General features: G+C 43.8%; 2 protein-coding genes across 7 annotated transcripts in view; one reads left to right on the forward strand and one right to left on the reverse strand.

Annotated features, from left to right (window-relative positions):
- The first annotated feature begins 7,631 nt into the window (after positions 1–7,631).
- LOC125708897 (zona pellucida sperm-binding protein 3-like) lies at positions 7,632–11,367 on the forward strand. Its single transcript, XM_048976815.1, has 9 exons — positions 7,632–9,823; positions 9,894–10,012; positions 10,087–10,190; positions 10,258–10,435; positions 10,504–10,621; positions 10,692–10,777; positions 10,843–10,922; positions 10,998–11,123; positions 11,222–11,367. Exons 1-9 carry the CDS (start codon positions 9,254–9,256, stop codon positions 11,314–11,316), a joined length of 1,476 nt encoding a protein of 491 aa, XP_048832772.1. The 5' UTR covers positions 7,632–9,253; the 3' UTR covers positions 11,317–11,367.
- A 2,982-nt stretch (positions 11,368–14,349) lies between these two features.
- Positions 14,350–20,133, reverse strand: part of LOC125708891 (microtubule-associated protein 4) — a 63,038-nt gene continuing 57,254 nt past the window's right edge. For 4 of the 6 annotated variants that reach the window (XM_048976798.1, XM_048976796.1, XM_048976793.1 and 1 more), the window contains 5 exons: positions 19,454–19,546; positions 17,970–18,051; positions 17,778–17,851; positions 17,125–17,287; positions 14,350–16,888 (listed from right to left, as the gene is read on the reverse strand). In XM_048976798.1, coding sequence (XP_048832755.1) covers positions 16,881–16,888; positions 17,125–17,287; positions 17,778–17,851; positions 17,970–18,051; positions 19,454–19,546 — 420 coding nt within the window. In that variant the 3' untranslated portion in view covers positions 14,350–16,880. The remainder of the gene's footprint in view (positions 16,889–17,124; positions 17,288–17,777; positions 17,852–17,969; positions 18,052–19,453; positions 19,547–20,133) is intronic. The other 2 variants (XM_048976794.1, XM_048976795.1) reach the window with 2 other exon arrangements.

Genomic DNA, 20,133 nt, shown 5'->3' on the forward strand with positions numbered 1-20,133 from the left:
ACACCACCCGTCGTGCAGCATCCTGCAAATCTCCCTATCACAACAGCTCACATAACAGAATAACATTAGTGTATGATTCAGTAGAGCTAGTCCAGGTCTGGAAAGTAGTTGGGCCAGATTTTCAAACCAAGAAATTTAGCTGGGCCAGACATTTTCAGCGGCCCAGTAAGCAGCAGGTAATGGCATTTTATATAGATTGGACACTCTCTATGCAATGTTCAATACTTATATAGATGGTAAATGTTTACCTGCTTACACAAATGGTTGATTAGGTAATTAGTGTAAGTGTGTGTGTGTGTGTGTGTGTGTGTGTGTGTGTGTGTGTGTCCAATCGCATGTATGTCCAAGGTCCATAGTAAAAAATATACACTGATCAAGAGATGCCCGAAAGTGGATGAAAGAGAACATTAGTGGGGGTATCACTTAGTGTAACGGGTGCAGGAAAATGAGCAGGACTGCAAGCCATATAATGACCCACTGTCCTTATCTAGCTCTTAATATAGTACGCATACAGTGATGTATCTACAATGGACAGCTACTATAAGCAGATAGCACAGCACAGGTGCTTAATCTGTATGCTATTTCCATCCATCCATCCATCCATCCATTGTCCAAACCGTTTATCCTACTGGGTCGCGGGGGGTCCGGAGCCTATCCCAGAATCAATGGGCAGGAGGCAGGGAACAACCCAGGATGGGGGGCCAGCCCATCGCAGCTCACACTCACACAGCATTCACTCACACATGCACACCTATGGGCAATTTAGCAACTCCAATTAGCCTCAGCATATTTTTTGACTGTGGGGGGAAACCGGAGTACCCGGAGGAAACCCCACGACGACATGGGGAGAACATGCAAACTCCACACCCATGTAACCCAGGCACAGACTCGAACCCGGGTCCCAGAGGTGTGAGGCAACAGTGCTAACCACTGCACCACCATGCCGCCCCCTGTATGCTATTTCATTCTATAAAAAGAAACTTACTGTACAATAAAGTATTTCACCACTGCTTCTTCCTCAGCTCCCACTGTTTGCTAGCACATGCATCTTTTGATTTCTTAGTGCAATCTGTGCTTTATTTTTTTCGTGAAATGTAAGTGCAGTATCTGTTTATTAAATGCTGTGGTTTAATATGTACATTATTATTTCAGTACTGTGTATACTGTCCTTAATGTCTCGCCTCTCGTACAGTATAACTTGAGATACGCCAAAATTGACATGCAACAAGTGGTCCTGGTTCCAAATGCGGAAGTCGATGGATACCTGTACTTTACATGCTGTAGGGTGCTGGGTGTCAGACATTGCAATGCACCTTGCTTTGATTTTGACCCGTTAGATCAGAGGGAGGTAATCTTATCCAGAAAGGGCCGCTGTGTATGATGGTTTTCACTGCAACTCTCTGAACAGCGAACCTAACGGTTATCCCAATACCTTGATCTTGCTAGCATATTTAAATGTGTACCTATTCAGGAATAGAGTGGTGAAGGCATTCAGAGGAGGACTGATGATTATCAGAGGGAACAAAGGGGCTGGGTACTTGTCAGTATCCAGTAGAACCACCAGACTCCTACACTGAATTGTTCTGGATGTGGCACAGACGCTAATCCCTCTGTATTAGGGGATCCATCTCCAGTTTGTACTCTTCCAGTTAATAGGTAGATTTTCAGACAGATTTTCTCCCTAGTCCAGTACTCATTGACAGCCTAATACACCGTGTTTCAGTTTCTCTTGATAGTCAGTACATGTCACAGGATGTACATTACTCTGATGGGCAGGCCCTCTTACATATGATGGAAACACTACAACAACTTAAGAATAAGGGTCAGAAGAGTGAAATACATATAATGAGTGTGTCGCTCAGCAGACTAAGACTCTGTGGCCGTGATCAGAAGGTCGACGGTTCGTGCTCAGAATTGGCAGAATAGCCACATGTCCACAGGCTTTTGAACAAGACCTGAAAACCCTGGGGGCCTCAAGGTAGTAGTCTCTTCACTGTGACCCCCAAGCTTGTTCTTGCCTTTATGGAGAGTAAGATGGGGCAAATTATTAATCCCATGGGGCCTCAGCAGAATTACAAACCAGTACAAGGAAAATAGTTGTTAATTTTACATACTACTTTCTGCTGGCCTTATGAGAATATTCAGATTATACTTTTTCCCCATAATTGCAATTTTAACAATAAATTTATGATTTTACCATGGTCCTGTGGCCGCTTTATATGGTAATTATTGATGAAAACTTTTCTGGAAAGTGAAACAATATTAAAATTGCTTTATTGCGTAAAAAAAACTGTTTTTGTTTAGTAAAAAAATGTTTTTTCGCATTTTATACTGCCGTCTTGTGGCAAATTTAAGTACTGCAGTTTGAAAATAATTAAATGATTTCTTCCCGAAATTGCAATACCTACTTTTCGCCACGAGATGGCAGCAAGAAAAGTTAAAAATTATTTTCCCACGGTCTATTAGCAGCTTTGTGTGGTAATTGTTTGTATTAAAAATACATTGGACCAAGTCACATTATTTTAATGAAGAATTAACATAAAAAAGCTGCTAGTAGACCGTGGGAAAATAATTTTTAACTTTTCTTGCTGCCATCTCGTGGCGAAAAATAGGTATTGCAATTTCGGGAATAAATCATTTATTTTCAAACTGCAGTACCTACTTTTGGCCAAGAGATGGCAGCAAGAAAAGTTAAAAATTATTTTCCCACGGTCTACTAGCAGCTTTTTGATGTTAATTCTTCATTAAAATAATGTGACTTGGTCCAATGTATTTTTAATACAAACAATTACCACACAAAGCTGCTAATAGACCGTGGGAAAATAATTTTTAACTTTTCTTGCTGCCATCTCGTGGCGAAAAGTAGGTATTGCAATTTCGGGAATAAATCATTTGTTTTCAAACTGCAGTACCTACTTTTGGCCACGAGATGGCAGCAAGAAAAGTAAAAAATTATTTTCCCACGGTCTACTAGCAGCTTTTTGATGTTAATTCTTCATTAAAATAATGTGACTTGGTCCAATGTATTTTTAATACAAACAATTACCACACAAAGCTGCTAATAGACCGTGGGAAAATAATTTTTAACTTTTCTTGCTGCCATCTCGTGGCGAAAAGTAGGTATTGCAATTTCGGGAATAAATCATTTGTTTTCAAACTGCAGTACCTACTTTTCGCCACGAGATGGCAGCAAGAAAAGTTAAAAATTATTTTCCCACGGTCTACTAGCAGCTTTTTGATGTTAATTCTTCATTAAAATAATTTGACTTGGTCCAATGTATTTTTAATACAAACAATTACCACACAAAGCTGCTAATAGACCGTGGGAAAATAATTTTTTACTTTTCTTGCTGCCATCTCGTGGCTAAACGTAGGTATTGCAATTTCGGGAAGAAATCATTTAATTATTTTCAAACTGCAGTACTTAAATTTGCCACAAGACGGCAGTATAAAATGCGAAAAAACATTATTTTACTAAACAAAAACAGTTTTTTTTACGCAATAAAGCAATTTTAATATTGTTTCACTTTCCAGAAAAGTTTTCATCAATAATTACCATATAAAGCGGCCACAGGACCATGGTAAAATCATAAATTTATTGTTAAAATTGCAATTATGGGGAAAAAGTATAATCTGAATATTCTCATAAGGCCAGCAGAAAGTAGTATGTAAAATTAACAACTATTTTCCTTGTACTGGTTTGTAATTCTGCTGAGGCCCCATGGGATTAATAATTTGCCCCATCTTACTCTCCATAAAGGCAAGAACAAGCTTGGGGGTCACAGTGAAGAGACTACTACCTTGAGGCCCCCAGGGTTTTCAGGTCTTGTTCAAAAGCCTGTGGACATGTGGCTATTCTGCCAATTCTGAGCACGAACCGTCGACCTTCTGATCACGGCCACAGAGTCTTAGTCTGCTGAGCGACACACTCATTATATGTATTTCACTCTTCTGACCCTTATTCTTAAGTTGTTGTAGTGTTTCCATCATATGTAAGAGGGCCTGCCCATCAGAGTAATGTACATCCTGTGACATGTATTGACTATCAAGAGAAACTGAAACACGGTGTATTAGGCTGTCAATGAGTACTGGACTAGGGAGAAAATCTGTCTGAAAATCTACCTATTAACTGGAAGAGTACAAACTGGAGACGGATCCCCTAATACAGAGGGATTAGCGTCTGTGCCACATCCAGAACAATTCAGTGTAGGAGTCTGGTGGTTCTACTGGATACTGACAAGTACCCAGCCCCTTTGTTCCCTCTGATAATCATCAGTCCTCCTCTGAATGCCTTCACCACTCTATTCCTGAATAGGTACACATTTAAATATGCTAGCAAGATCAAGGTATTGGGATAACCGTTAGGTTCGCTGTTCAGAGAGTTGCAGTGAAAACCATCATACACAGCGGCCCTTTCTGGATAAGATTACCTCCCTCTGATCTAACGGGTCAAAATCAAAGCAAGGTGCATTGCAATGTCTGACACCCAGCACCCTACAGCATGTAAAGTACAGGTATCCATCGACTTCCGCATTTGGAACCAGGACCACTTGTTGCATGTCAATTTTGGCGTATCTCAAGTTATACTGTACGAGAGGCGAGACATTAAGGACAGTATACACAGTACTGAAATAATAATGTACATATTAAACCACAGCATTTAATAAACAGATACTGCACTTACATTTCACGAAAAAAATAAAGCACAGATTGCACTAAGAAATCAAAAGATGCATGTGCTAGCAAACAGTGGGAGCTGAGGAAGAAGCAGTGGTGAAATACTTTATTGTACAGTACAGTAAGTTTCTTTTTATAGAATGAAATAGCATACAGGGGGCGGCATGGTGGTGCAGTGGTTAGCACTGTTGCCTCACACCTCTGGGACCCGGGTTCGAGTCTGTGCCTGGGTTACATGGGTGTGGAGTTTGCATGTTCTCCCCATGTCGTCGTGGGGTTTCCTCCGGGTACTCCGGTTTCCCCCCACAGTCAAAAAATATGCTGAGGCTAATTGGAGTTGCTAAATTGCCCATAGGTGTGCATGTGTGAGTGAATGCTGTGTGAGTGTGAGCTGCGATGGGCTGGCCCCCCATCCTGGGTTGTTCCCTGCCTCCTGCCCATTGATTCTGGGATAGGCTCCGGACCCCCCGCGACCCAGTAGGATAAACGGTTTGGACAATGGATGGATGGATGGATGGAAATAGCATACAGATTAAGCACCTGTGCTGTGCTATCTGCTTATAGTAGCTGTCCATTGTAGATACATCACTGTATGCGTACTATATTAAGAGCTAGATAAGGACAGTGGGTCATTATATGGCTTGCAGTCCTGCTCATTTTCCTGCACCAGTTACACTAAGTGATACCCCCACTAATGTCCTCTTTCATCCACTTTCGGGCATCTCTTGATCAGTGTATATTTTTTACTATGGACCTTGGACATACATGCGATTGGACACACACACACACACACACACACACACACACACTTACACTAATTACCTAATCAACCATCTGTGCAAGCAGGTAAACATTTACCATTTATATAAGTATTGCACATTGCATAGAGAGTGTCCAGTCTATATTAAAGGTGACTCGAAAGAAGTCAGACTTCAGTAAAGACTGTAAATTGGCAGCCATAACATAAGCCGTAAATAATTACCAAATGAGTCATCCCATTTCGGAAACATTTATTGATATTCTTTCATAACACACAGACATGAGTTTTTTATTCAACTGTCAGCATCCGATCCAAATAAGATTCCCATTTCCTTTCTGTGGGATTCAACAGAACATGGGCTGGCCATCAGTCAACATGCCTTCAACTGTGCAGGACAGGACCCAGTCCAGGCCAAACCTCACGGTGCTGGTGTTGATAAAAAAATGTAAGGAACATGCAGCTGCAGCTCACACACAAACACAGTCCACAGCATCCAGAAAAAGGTCAGGCCTTTTTCTTCTTTAGCTGACTCCGCCCAGACCGCGCCCCCTTCTGGGCGCCTCGCACTATGCCTTTGAACTGGCCCTGCAGCTTGGCCCATTTCCTGTTTCCCAATGCAAGTCATAAGATTCACCCATAAATGATATTTTGAATCGAAACGATATTTATTACTATTGTTTAGATTAAATATATAACTGCTTAAGGATTCAATATAACTTGATATTGTTGTTTGTGTTGTTTAGTTTGAGGTTCTAGTTTCTGTCTTTATCCGCTTTCGTTTCAGTAGGCAGCTGGTTCATCCCAGGCTCAGGGTCTCTCTGCTCTTCATCCACCCACACCCCCAGTTTGGGAGCACCCTCTCCTTCTCCTCCCCCCACGGCTGTGACCGCTACTCCTCCTTGAGGAGTAACCGCTCCGCACCCTATCCCAGCCCCTATACCCACAGGAGCGCACCACCCAGTGAGCAGCCGCCCTGCCTGTCCCCTCACACAAGCGCACACTGAAATCATGGTCCTAAGCTCTCTGTGTGGGTCACCACGATAGTACAGCACAGCGACGATTACCCTCTGACTGAATCAGAATCAGCTTTATTTGGCAAAGTATGTTCACACATATTGGGAATAGTCAGACATTTAATCAAAACAATTAAGACAAGACATAAACATACAGGTCTGTTGATATGCGACGTATATAACCTCTGCATTCACAGCACTGCTTCAGTTATCGATTGAAGAGCAAATTTCCAAAACTCACTCAGTCCGATAACCTAAAGTAATAAGTCATAATCCTCTTCATACGTTGCAGTAATGGGAATGAAATCTCACTCAGTGTTTATGTAATCGAGCGATGGAATTTTGTGAAATTTCCAAAAGTCCACAGAAATCTTCTGAAAAACATTCCTGCGGACTGAGTTTTTGATATTTGCTTTTCAATTAACACAATTTTCTTCAATCTGAGATTTAACAGAATTCAGCCTTATGCTGTTCAAAAAAAACTCCACAGAACAAAAACAGAAAGGACTTTACATCTGTCTGAAAGGAAAGTTGACACAGGCTACAACAGTGAACAAATCAATCAATGTATTGAAGTTAGGCATTAAGTAACTGGAGGCAGTATATACTATATACAAAACTCCCCAGTTCACGTGTGAAAATGATTCCTTGCACTCCCTAAACCATGCACTCTTTAACAGTTTGAGCCCAATGAATCTTGGCATTATCATCTCAAAATAAGCCCTTTAGGTAAGAAAAAAAAGCCTTGATGAGATAACCTGGGCATTCAGTAGATTCAGGTATTCAGCTGACGTCACCTTATTGCTGCATAACGTTGCTAAGCTTTAATAAAGATGCTATCATTGATGTTTAAGTACCTGCTGTTTTAAATTCAATCTTTGACTTTTTTTGGCCAGGCAGTGTATATATGTCTATAAGACGAAGAGAATGGAGAAAATGCAGCACTGGCACATAATCTCTCCTCTCTGGATCACGGTCATTTACTTTTTTTGGAATACTAAGGAGTCATGTACCTTTGTTGCGAACATTGCTGAAAACAGTTTGCGGAACCTTGACAAACATGGGAAAAAGGTATATATGAGAACTTTGATCACACGAGAAATGCACCAATGTGGTGGACGTCAGTCTTTGCTTCCTGTGGGTGGGGTGGTGTGATGTGGTGTGATGTGGTGTGATGTGATGTAATGCCAACCAACAGCCACAATGCAAATCGAGGCGGTAAGAATGAAAACGAAGCTGATTTTACCTACATTTCTGTTCTGTTTAAGTTCATGTTGCATCATTTGTTGTAGTTTTTAGTTTTCAGTTTCTAAAAACTGTTGTTTTTATTTTATTTTAGTTAGCATAATTGTTTTTTCACTCCTATTGTTAGTTTTGGTTAACTATAGTAACCCTGGAGGGCACTTCAAGTTCCATGAACTGGTGTTTTTATTTTAATATCAGTGAAGACGCATCATATGCACGTGTTTAGTTTGAGACTAAATTTGGGTTGTTATACATCTCATATAAATCAGTTTACAGAGTTAGTGCAATGCTTCGTATTACAACAGTTAAATCTGCGTCCCCGAGGACCATGCGTTAAAACCTGTCCTTATGCCACATAACAGCTTTACATATGCTTTTATAAGTAATCTAGAACAGACAGACCAATCTGTCTGTGTGCGCAGAGCGTTCAGTGAAATGTCCAATGAAATGTGAAAGTGTTGTATTAGACCATGACTAACCCTTATTAGGGTTATTGACTGCATGTCCTGTAGATTTTGGCTGCTTAACAAATCGACCACAGAGTAGACAAAAAAAGATTGCAGAAAGGACAAAGTAAGTTGGGGGTGGCGCCGCAGTGGTGTAGTGGTTAGTGCTCCTGCTTCACGATAAGAAGATCCTGGGTCTTTTCTGTGTGGAGTTCGTACCGAGGGCAAAAACGGTCCAAGAGCATGTAGGATCGGTTGATTGGTGAATCTAAATCGGCCCTGTAGTTGTGTGAGTGTGTGCAGCGACTGCCCAAGGTAGGTTCCTGCTTGCACCAATTGTTCCCGGGATAAGCTCTGGTCCCCCTGTGACCCCAGTTAGGATTAAGCAGTTCCAGAAGATGGACAGAGAAATTTAATTGCATTTTGGTCACAGTCTAAAATGAGACCAAAATTTCCACTGCTGTCTCAAGACAGACAGAAAATTACTAGCACTAGAAGTACATTACAACAAGCAGTGTGAACCACACCACCAGGAGATGAGGGCCCATCTGAAGCCTCAGTTATATCTGGCTGAAAGTTCTGTACTAGTAGGTCTCTAATCTTGTTCTAATTGAAGGAAACAGCTCTGGTGTGGCAGTTAATTAAGCTGTCTTCGCCTAATTTAAGGCATATTAGTTGCAGTAGTTCTTGGACATTTTGTTAATTTTTTATTTGATTTTGTAAACTGTTTTTGTGATTTTGAAGATAATTCATTCACTCAGTTGCAGGAGCTGTAGGTATTCTAATTACATCATACAGCCTCAAACCAAGCTATTTCATCATTTGCACATCTTGCATTTTTTTATGTACAGATGCCACCAGAAAGACGCCCCATTTTCTAGATTGATGTGCATTAAAATATAAGATTGAAAAATGACAAAAGAGACAGCATTATTCATTCAGTACAAGGTCGGATAACGCTCACAAATGCTTAATTAGCTGCAGGGACAATGAGCTGTTTCCTTCAATCAGGACAAGATTAGACGTCTGCTAGAGGAGAACATTCAGCTTTATATAAATTAGATTTTGGGACAAGGACCAAACACAGTAACTTATGTAACTAAAGCAAGACCATGGGACTGCAGAGTAGCATTGTAGTAGTACTGCTCTTATTTGGTTGGGTTTGTAATGCTTGGCCTCCTTTGAAAATGAGCCCAGCGGTTACTCTATACCCTGTGTCTATAAAGTCAAATATAGAAGCACAGACTGCAATAGCTGCTGTCTCTAAGGCACAGACACAGTTAGGGCAGTCAGTAGCAGCTGCCATCTCTCGGGTGCAAGCAGCGTTGGGACAGGTGAGGCCGATGGTAGCTACCACAACAGCTTCTGTCCCCCTGGGCCAAGTACAATTTGGGAAGCGAGAACCACCATCAGCCACTGGTTCCCAGGGCCTGCTACAACTTGGCCAGGTGGGGCCAGCTGTGGCTGCCTCCCCCCCAGCGCAGACAAGTCCCAATGCTGTCAAGGCAACATGTAGTGAGAGCTCGGTTATTGTGGAAGTGCAGAGAGACCTGATGGGCACTGGCCGACTGGTCCAGCCTGCCGATATAACGTTGGGAGGCTGTGCAGCAGTGGCACAGGATGCTTCTGCTCAGGTTCTGAGGTTTGAGTCTAAGCTGCAAGATTGTGGGAGCCAACTGATGGTATGAAGCCTGTGCCCCTTTGGATGTTAGACGGGCCACACATTGCTACTAACGATGCATTTTCTTCCAGATGACTGACAACTCTCTCGTGTACACCTTCGCCCTGATCTATGTTCCTACTGGAATCGGTGGCACACCTATTGTACGGACTAATGGTGCTGTGCTCAGTATTGAGTGCCACTATTTGAGGTCAGGATGGGAAGCTTGTAGCTGTGGTGACTGGTTACTTGTATGGCTTCTGATTTTTGGTCCTGAACTAGTAGGAAGCACAATGTGAGCAGTAATGCACTGGTGCCAACTTGGGTTCCCTTCTCTACTACAAAGGCTGCCGAGGACATCCTGGTCTTCTCACTTAAGCTCATGGCTGGTGAGTCATTTTGCCTTGTGACTATGGCTTCAAGTTTTCTGTACTTGATGCCAGCTTCCTTCTGTAGATGACTGGCAGCTTGAAAGAACCTCAAATGCCTTCTTCCTGGGGGATCTCCTGAACATTGAAGCCTCTGTGACTGTGGCAAACCACCATCCCCTTCGGGTGTCTGTGGACAGCTGTGTGGCCACGTCAACCTCGGATGTGACTTCTGTCCCTAGATATGACTTGGTGGTAAACCATGGGTGAGTAGTAGGCTGCTGTAGTTCCATGTGAATAGCAGTCTTTAATGCTGCCTGAATGTGTCCTTCAGCTGCCTGAGTGACAGCAAGCTGCCTGGCTCCAATTCCCACTTCCTACCCCAAAAGCAGGATGACAAGCTGCAGATGCAGCTGGATGCCTTCAGGTTCTTGCAGGCCACTAGCAATTTGGTGAGTCATTGGAGTAAGTCCACAGGTGCTGTATGAGCCGACACTAACTGCTTTGTGCTGCTTCTTGCAGATCTATATTACTTGCCTTTTGAAAGCAACAGTAGCATCTGGGCCTACAGATGAGACGCACAAGGCCTGTTCTTTCTCTTCTACCAGGTGTGTAAATGGCTTTGAGGCCTAGTGTCTGGCTTAGTGTGGCTTGACCTCTCATTCATTGCTAGGTGGACAGCTGCAGATGGTAATGACCAGGTGTGTGGCTGCTGTGACGCCGACTGCAGTCCCAGGAAAGCAAGAGATCTGAGTATGGGTGTCCCTATGTGATACTTTTGACTTTTGGTTATATAATGCTGCTGTGACTGACTAACCTGGCTTGCAGCTCTGTGGTGGGAAAGTACAGCTACCGTGGGCCCATTTTCTGTGGCTGAGAAGCCTCTGCTGCATGGTGGTCATCAGGCCCCAGGAGCTGAGATGTCCAAGGTAGAGGACCAAACTGCTCACACTGGTATGTAGCTGAATGCTGTTTCTGGCCCTTTGGAAATGTAGTGGTACTTGGGTAACGGTCCTTGGATATACTGATGCTGGCTTGCTTTTTTTGCTCAGGTGTTTCCCCCGAGTACATGGCTTTGGCTGGAGTGCTTGCTGCAGTTGCACTGCTGGTCGTTGGTGTTCTGGGGTTTGTGCTACATTGGAAATGAGTTTCTAACTGTCCTCAAGAATAAAACTCATTAACTGTTTGTCCTCAACAATGACACCCTTTATACATGTATCTAACTATGAGTAGGGTTAGTCAGTAGTATGTTAGATTTGTAACTTTATGTTCATGGACTATGGTGATCCCAGTGAGCTACATACTGGGTAAACTGTATGATCAGCTCACTAAGGTCTCCCTATGTATTTCTAGTGTAATACAACTGAGTCTATATGCTGCCATAGTCTGGTTGCTTACGGGCTTAAGCAATGCTTAATCTATTTCATCATTCTGGACCATGCATCAGCAAATTCAGAGAAACAAATCACTCATGCCAGTTGGGAGCTGCCTCTTTGTAAAATGGACCTATATTACAGGTCTCTGTAATTTTCACCATTATCATTATGCACAGGGTTAGGTATAGGCAATGAAACAATACCTGGTTTGTAATAAATTCAGAATGATTAATGGGTAATTGGCTCCAGTTCTGCACACAGGTGACTAATGAGCCAATCTCACAAAGCACTGCTTCACTTTTTCCTGCCAATTTCAGGCTAAAGGCTTACCCCAGGGCTCTTTCGAAACTGGACCTCAATTCCAAATCATTATCTTGTTTTCAGTTCTTGCAGGTAGTTTAATAGCTGCTGATTCTGATTGGCCACAGAGGCTTTTGCACCTGGGTTGTGGGGAAAGGAATGCTGGAAAATCAGCAGGACGTGGACCTTAAAAAGCCCTGGCTTACCTGTTGGCTGTTTAAGAAATCTGAGCCACTCACATGTTTAGACTATAGGATTGACATGTGTTCCTTTGTATAAGTAAAGAATCAAAAAGGCAGGTGGAACAGTGTGACATTCACCTTCCTTCACCTGCAGCTAAGGACTTTAATGTCGGAATTCCACTGAGAGCGGTTGTGCCACGTTCTGGCTGGCTGGCTCCTCTCTAGTCGATGCTCATGATTCCACCCAAAGTACCACGGCGTGGTCCACAAGCAGCTCCCTATTCTGTGTCACTTAAGATACACGGCGAGTTTATTTTGCTGGATGCAGCTTCTGGGACACTTCTGACAGCCATTCGACCTGTCAATCCAATCGGGTATTTATTCATGAATAGTTTCCCCCAGCTCCCCTGCAGAGGAGAGATGTAAACCATGTTGTGTCAGCACATGGTGCAACTACTCTTGGAATTCCGGCGTTCGGTCTCCAACTCCGGTCCTGGAGGGCTACTTTCCAGTAGGTTTTCTATCCTACCCGGCTTCTGATGAGCCACACCTGTTCCTGATATTTACCCGAGAGGCTTCATACTTCCGACAATTGACGTTTTGAAAAGACAGATGATGGATTTAGCCAGCATTGTTTTCATGTTTCTACGATAAGATTTCAGTAAGTTATGAACTGAAATATATGAACAATATATGTGGCATCGCCGACGATGCCGTCGACTCGAGAGGGTTAAGACTAGTTTGCCCCTCATCCCTCACACGCCAGATGTCTGGACCTCAGTTCTTGATCCTGGCAGTGCTACCTGCTACCTTTGTTAGCTAAACTGAAATAAAGTCCCCTCTCTTTATATAAGAAATAAAGTCACATCAGCCCATCACAGTATCAAGTGGCCATGTGCCTCATCCATGAGTTTGGATTATTCTCTGTCAAACATGGCGATCGCTTCTGACAAGTGTGTTTTCTGACAAGTTTATAGCAGCACATACATTTTCAATGTCAAATTGTTTAATAATCACGTCACTAATAACAATCACCAAAAAAAAAAGAAAAATGGCAAATGTTTATGTAGCTGAATCATCTTCAGTATGCTTTTGCTATCGTTAAATATAAGCACATTTGGCGTGGACTATCAGCAGAGGCAGGGTCTGAGGGGTTTACAACTGCCAGGTCAGTTCAAAGGCCCTTAGCAGGCCCACCGGTGGAGAGTTATTCAGGGAGAGCTGCTGACTCTCCTTGGCGCTCCTCCTATATGGGGGTGTAGCCCATGGAAAGAATATCAACCTGCCTATCAAAATACTTCCCATACATCATTCCTCTTATATCAGGTGACATGCTTCTTATCGATGACTTGCGTAAATTGCAATCCATTTTATTTTGGATCCAAAGATTACGGAAGAGGCTGCAGTATCCTGCTGTGGCACCCAGAGAGGCCCTTCCTGTTGGGTGATGATGTTTCATGATGGGGTCATGGGGCAGGTAGGTGCAACATGTTGAAGGAAACACTAAGAAAACACTGTCTCTTTATAGTTTTGGCCTAACAGACTTGGATTCTCTGTTTCTTTCCTTATACAGACAAACACACACCATTACCTATCAACAGGTCCGCTGGATTACCTGAGGACTGAGTGAGTTTTGGTTCCCGATATTGTAACATTTGATGAGGAAGTCTGACTTTAGGTCATTAGTGGTCTTATCTAAAAAACAACAAAAATATGGACTGAGTTTTGGAAATTTGGTTTTCAATTTTGCAACATTGGTGGTCTTTGGAAAGAATCCTATTCCTTTGGTGGTAATTGTATTTTCTATAGGATGACTCAAAATTGAGGTCGTGGCAATGTGTGTGTATGTGTGTTTGTGAATATGAATACATCTACACATGTGGTGTCTCATATATGATATTTAAAAACATTCTCATATTTCAGCCACCAAACAGAAGGCATTGAAAACAGCACAGTATCGAAACAGCCTAAACCTACTTAACCATTCATCTGCCTGCGTGACCCATGTATGATTTCTCCCATGGGCCAATAAGCCCAATGTAACAACAAATAACTATACATCTATGCTACAAACAGGACATTCTCGAAGGGGAGTGATGTGTAGGCCGGGTAGTCTGCAGGGAGGAGGCAACGTGATTGGCTGGAGAACCAGAGGCAAAACATCAAGGATCGACAGGAAGACCTCGGCGAAGCTGCTCTCTTAAAAAAGAGAGCACAGTACAAATTTCTCTTACTGAAAACATTTCTGATATTAAAAACGCATAGCATTTCTCCCAACGTACATTTGTTCTTCCGACTCAACATATTAGCTTCTCTCAGACCTTCAATTTTAAATATTTGTTTTTAATGCAACAATGTATAACAATGCAAACCCTCAAAGCAGGAACAGCCTGCCAGACTGAATGACCACATACTAATACTTAATATTACAGTCCTGTACTACCACATGTACATACTTTTACTTTATTGCGATCAGATTTCCTTCATATTGTACATACAGGTTGTTCTGTATTATACAGACTCTCCCTGCCGTAAAGCATTAAAACTTCGTTATGACACGATACTACAGATGATCTCATGACATCCCGCCGTTTTTGTTCATTAGCTCAGTGCTGATTGTTACTGCCGTTGCATTTCACCACACCATCCTTCACTCACATTGAATGCAAAGAAAGCTGCGTGTTCTGACAGAGGGGCCATAATATTTGTTATGTCTCATTCAGCATCAGGTTTCTGGAGGGGCGGGATAGGGAAGTAGGGGGACAGTTGACAGATACACGCAAACACACAAGCAACCAGTCTGATGGCCATACTCCCTCTCGCACAGACAGACAACCTCAAAAGAACATGGTATTAGAATTTTAAGTGTATCATTAAAAGTGTATGTAATAAGTAAGGTGAATGATATAAGGTATGAGTTTTTAAGAAACAGGACTTAATAGTAAATCTTAGAACACAGAGGTCCCTATGCTTCTGCGCTAATACAGGACAAAGCAATCCTGATTAACACCGATTAATCAGCTGACCTAGTCTACTGCCCACTGTCATAATTAGAGTTGTATCAGTTTCAATCTGACTGCCCCCCCTTGCCGCAATATAACTTCCGCTCTACCTGCCCCCCTGACCGCCTCTCAAAGATGACATCACTGTGACCCTTAAGTGTGATCTCACGCCATCCTTCTCTCCGTCACTGACCCATCCCAGACCGACGCCTAGCTGATGGTATCCAAAGGAGGCTGTCTGCAAATAACGAGTGCTTTTCTGACGCATGACATCGGCTAACGCCAGCGCACAACTGCACTCTTTCCTCCACCGTGGGCAACACTGGAGCCGCCAGTTTTTTGTCACCCGTGGCCAGTCAGCTAACAACGTGGAATCGCTTGGACCCAGCGTTGCCAGGCAGCTCTCCGCTCGGCCAAGAGAAGCACTACAGCGCTACAGAAAACCCAAAGTAAGGGTTCCCATTAAGTCGGTGTACTGAGACGGATTCACTAAATAAACCGTGCAATACAAAATCGTGATATAATCACTAACCACTATGGACAGCGGCTACCAAAACCAGGCCTTCGTGGACATTCTCTTGAAAGACAATGCAAACCACCAGGAACTTTGAAAAATAAATAAATAGAAAGCCTTACAACAGCAATAAGAATAATAATACGAGAAGCGGACTGGAACGAAAGGACTTCGTGTGACGAGGAATACTAAAACACGCCATTACAAAAACTGGAGTGGAAAGGTACTAAGATTATACTGAATGCTCAGTCTAGCTTGATGCACTGCGCTGGTGCTAACAGTTCCGCAGTGGAGGCAGATGGGGGACTAGGGTGGTGCCCATCTGCAGGTGGGGCTGGGAGTTCAGCCTAAAATGACAATGGCTGCTGGGACCACACAACAGTTGTGCATGCTCGCTAAAAGGGGTTACTGGAGTTACTTTTAGTAGACTACTCTTTATGCTCTACACCAGAGGTTCTCAAACTATGGAGTGCCCTATAGTGGTATATGGAGGTATTTCCATGTATGATGTCGGTTGTAATGATGGTACGAGGACAGTCTAGTGTTTTCTAAGGTGGTAGACGGTGTAAAAAGTTTGAGAACCACTGTTCTACATACTATATTCATAGAAGGCTGGGATGGTCAATAACGGCATAAACAAGACAGTGTTGCCCAAGATGGTACTCTGTCACAAAGACACAAAGCTGCTACAGGGCAAAGAACCATGCTCTTCTCTAGGGGCGACACCATGAGGGTGTGGGGTCTCGGGAAGTAAAAGGACCCCTTCGACAACATTATTGACCTGACCATGCCTCTCTGAATGGTTCCAGGGAATGGGGCAGGGTTAGGGTCACTCAGCTGAAGGAGGAGGGGCATCTTAAATCCCATGTGACTCTCCATAAGAGACCCCTACCCCTGGCTACCTAACTTAGCCAATGAGGGAATGCGGAAGGAGGGTGGGATTAAAATGGAGTGGGTGATGACCAAAAATGGCAGGAAGGTGATGGGATGAGGTATGGGTACAATGTTTTGCTGCCTGCCTGTCTGCCTTACTGGGCAGTGGGAGAGGGGCAGGGGACCCAAGGAAGCCAGTGGGAGAGAGGAGGTTGTAGCAGGCACGTCGCGTTCTGGGTGCCAGGTCCAGTGAGGGAGGGGGAGGGAGATGCCGACGCCATGGTCCGAGTGAGCCGGGGCATCCCCAAGGGGGGGTCTGAGCCTGCAGGACTCAATCTGTAGCAGGAAGGTCGGGAAAACCAGAAGAGAGAAAGAGAGAAGGAGGAGGTGAGAAACCAGAGGAGGAGGAAGCACTGGGGGGAGGGGGGGTAGATGAGGAGGGAATCCAGCAGCAGCACAGGGGGCTACACGCCTGAAAAAAAGAAAAGTCAGACACAAGGGTCATAGATCAACGCATTCAGAAGCAAGTCAAAAACCTTAACAGCGACATAAAAGGGAGTGAGTACTGGGGTAAAGTTTACAGATACAGGGCGCTGAAATTCAGGGGTCACTGAGAGGTCACTGAGCATGGGGGAGCGTCCATGAGGAAACCAGTGCTGGTGGTGCTCCAAATAACTGGGGGGGGCAGGGTGGAGGCATTGCACTCACTTGTCTCTGGGATGCGCGAGTCCAGTCCCAGTGGGCCCCGGAACCCTTCGCCCCCACTGGTTGTCTCCTTTTTCAAACCATTCTCCTGAGCCCTGTCCACCGCAACCGGGGCACCACTAGAGGGAGCCACGTCCTGCGTGACAGCTTCCAACATCCCCTCAGCCTAACACCACACGGCAGGACAGAGAGGTTTCAGGGCGGGCACAGGTGTGGGACAAACACAGCACAGCAAATAAAGCACAGCCCTGGTATACGGATGCAGACTTTCACTATGTTATCACAGAACCTGTACTGTATAATCATTAACATAGATGGATCATTTTTGCAATCTAAAACTCAAACAGCTGAATGTGTACAAAGTATCCATATCTGCTTATCTAGTTCAGGGTCATGCTGAGTCCCAGGAAGCACAGACAGGACCAAACCAACCCTCTTTGTCGTCCCTCTTCCCATTCTGACTAGCTGATCAGATGGGGGTGGCCGCAGAGCCACAGCCGGCAGTTTACTGTCCTTATATAGATAAACCAAACTTGTTTATTTACTGTTGGAAACTGGGTTTGGAATCGAACCCACAACCCTGAAGGTGTATTCGAAAAATGGACCTTGGACCTATGACGTAACCGTCATGTTCAATACACCTGTTCATGATTTACATTGTCTGTTGATCCCGCTTTGGCCTGAGCCTTATCTTGGACTGTAAGGGCCTCTAGCTTCATATCACCGCCCCCTAGAGGAAGAACAGAAGAAGCGCAGAAACGTGCTTCCGTGAATTCAGGTAATTGCTTGAAGATCTAATCGAGAGGATTAGAAGTACGCTTTGCATGAAGTAAAGCCATCAGTCTTACCTGGCTTGTGTTTAATATTGGTTTTGGAGCCACACTTTGATGTCACCTTACTTAGGTCAGGTTTCTTGCTGAGTATCTGCACCTGTCATTCAGATATAAAACTGATTTAGCAAGAACAAGTCAGTAAAACTAAAAGAATTAAAGAATTAGAGAACTATTAAAGTTATAAGAAACTATTAAACTATTAAAGTTATTCTTAGTTTTTCATCTATCTATCCCCATCTATCCGACAATCTACCAATTGCTTATCCTGGATCGGGTCACAGAGTTATTCTTAGTTAGGTGAAATTCATTGAAAATGAAATTTAAAAATGTGATTAAAAGTATATCTAAATTAAACTGCTATTTATTACACCTGAAGGCTTCACAGATGTTCCATTTGCATCCAGCACCAAAACATGATAAGCCCCTGTATGGCCTAGTCTGAAATGACCACACACCCTCTGTTACAGCTTAATGTCTGATCCTGTCAGAATGAACTACTCTCCTCTGTTAGGAGAGATTGGGGCACTGTAGTCCAGAACATGACATCCCAAACGTTTCAGCCCATGACCCTTGAAATAACTGTCAAGTCCTACAGTTTACTGAATCAGGGGGAGGAGGGAGAGGTACTGGAAGGTAGAAGACTCAAGCTGATACTTTTGTAGTAGTTGAAAGTAGATCAGTACTTGAACTTGGTGCACTGGGCTCAGTTTTTCGGGTACCTTTACTTCTATGGCTTCATCCCTTTTCTGAAAAAAACTACATAAACCAAATACACCAAGCCACTAAACTTTGACCTCTCCAGCTGCAAGGGTCAGTGCTTGGGCGAGCTGTGGGGTTCATATGTGGCAGTACCTTTGTGCCCACTAACGTACGCGTCTTTTTTTCACAATAGAAAAAAACTTCGGCTGGGTGGTCAGCTTTAGTATAGCGCCATTCAGCTAGCGGTATTGTGGACAGGAGTGCCTAACATGGGCTCACGATGCTGGAAATGGGGCTGGAGAACTGTACTGCAACATATGGATGGGAACTGTGAATGAGAGCACCCAGTGTAGGGAGTACGGGCAAATGTTGGGAATATATGTGAGAGAGCTGGGACTGAGGCAGAGGTGTTAAAAAAGCAGGTTAGACTTACAAAGGGAAAGATTTTAGGCATTAAATGGGAACAACCACTCAAGTAACAGACAATGGTCCTAGAGCAACCAATCAATTACATTAAGCCTTCATACCAGAACCATTCTAGGAAACACAGTCTTTATGTGCCACTGACAGGCAAATGGTGCCCGACACAATGCCAGAGAGCCGTCAATGGGGAGTAAGAACATCAAAGTGCTGCTTAAGGCACGTATCTTTTACCATGGTTTTACCAATCTTTTACCATTGAGAACTGGCTTGTTTCAGTGGAGGTGTTCATTTGGAGGTATCCCCGGTTACAAACGAGGAAGGCTGTCCATGCTGGAGGGAGTCAGCGCCCCCCACTCCTGGGACACCCCCGTACTTACGTTGCCTCCGCCGGGCACATGCTTGATATTGTCCTTGGAGCCACAGCGCGACGTCACGTGGCTGAAGTCCAGCTTTTTGTTGACTATCTGAACCTACAACACAGCACAGCAGCAGAATGGATAGAGGTCACCCCTGCGAGGGCAGCCGGTGGTCCCGGGGTAGAGGGGGCGGGGCTTAAAACAAGGGGCAACATTCCCGCCACATTATACTCACATTGCTTTAGCACACTGTCATACAGGGTGGTCAGTCATAGCTAGAATCACATCATTTTCACATTCAGGCACTCATGGGTGAGGGGGGGGTGATTAAGCTTTAAAAAAAATTCTTGAATGAAGTACCCTTTGTCACAATGCTATATAAACCATTTTTTGCATACAATTTTGATTCACTGTAACACTGCTATGACTCGCTGCTGTGACTCACTGATACGGCTCAGCATGGGACAGTAAGCACATTTTCCGAAATCACACTGTCACAGCTATTTGTGTGTTATCGCGCCGGCAGGGAAATAAACCCTAGATTTTAGCAGCACTGCCACCCTGATGATACCAAGCAGCATCCAGCACCTGCAGAACCAAAAGTAAGCAGAAGAGGGCAGTACATATCATTAAACGAAGCTATTTTTATCGTCATACCCTTCTCCCTTGTTGGCCCTTCATTGCTAATGCAAGTTTATATA

This window comes from Brienomyrus brachyistius, chromosome 15, assembly GCF_023856365.1.
Source record: "Brienomyrus brachyistius isolate T26 chromosome 15, BBRACH_0.4, whole genome shotgun sequence".
Lineage (NCBI taxonomy): Eukaryota > Metazoa > Chordata > Actinopteri > Osteoglossiformes > Mormyridae > Brienomyrus > Brienomyrus brachyistius.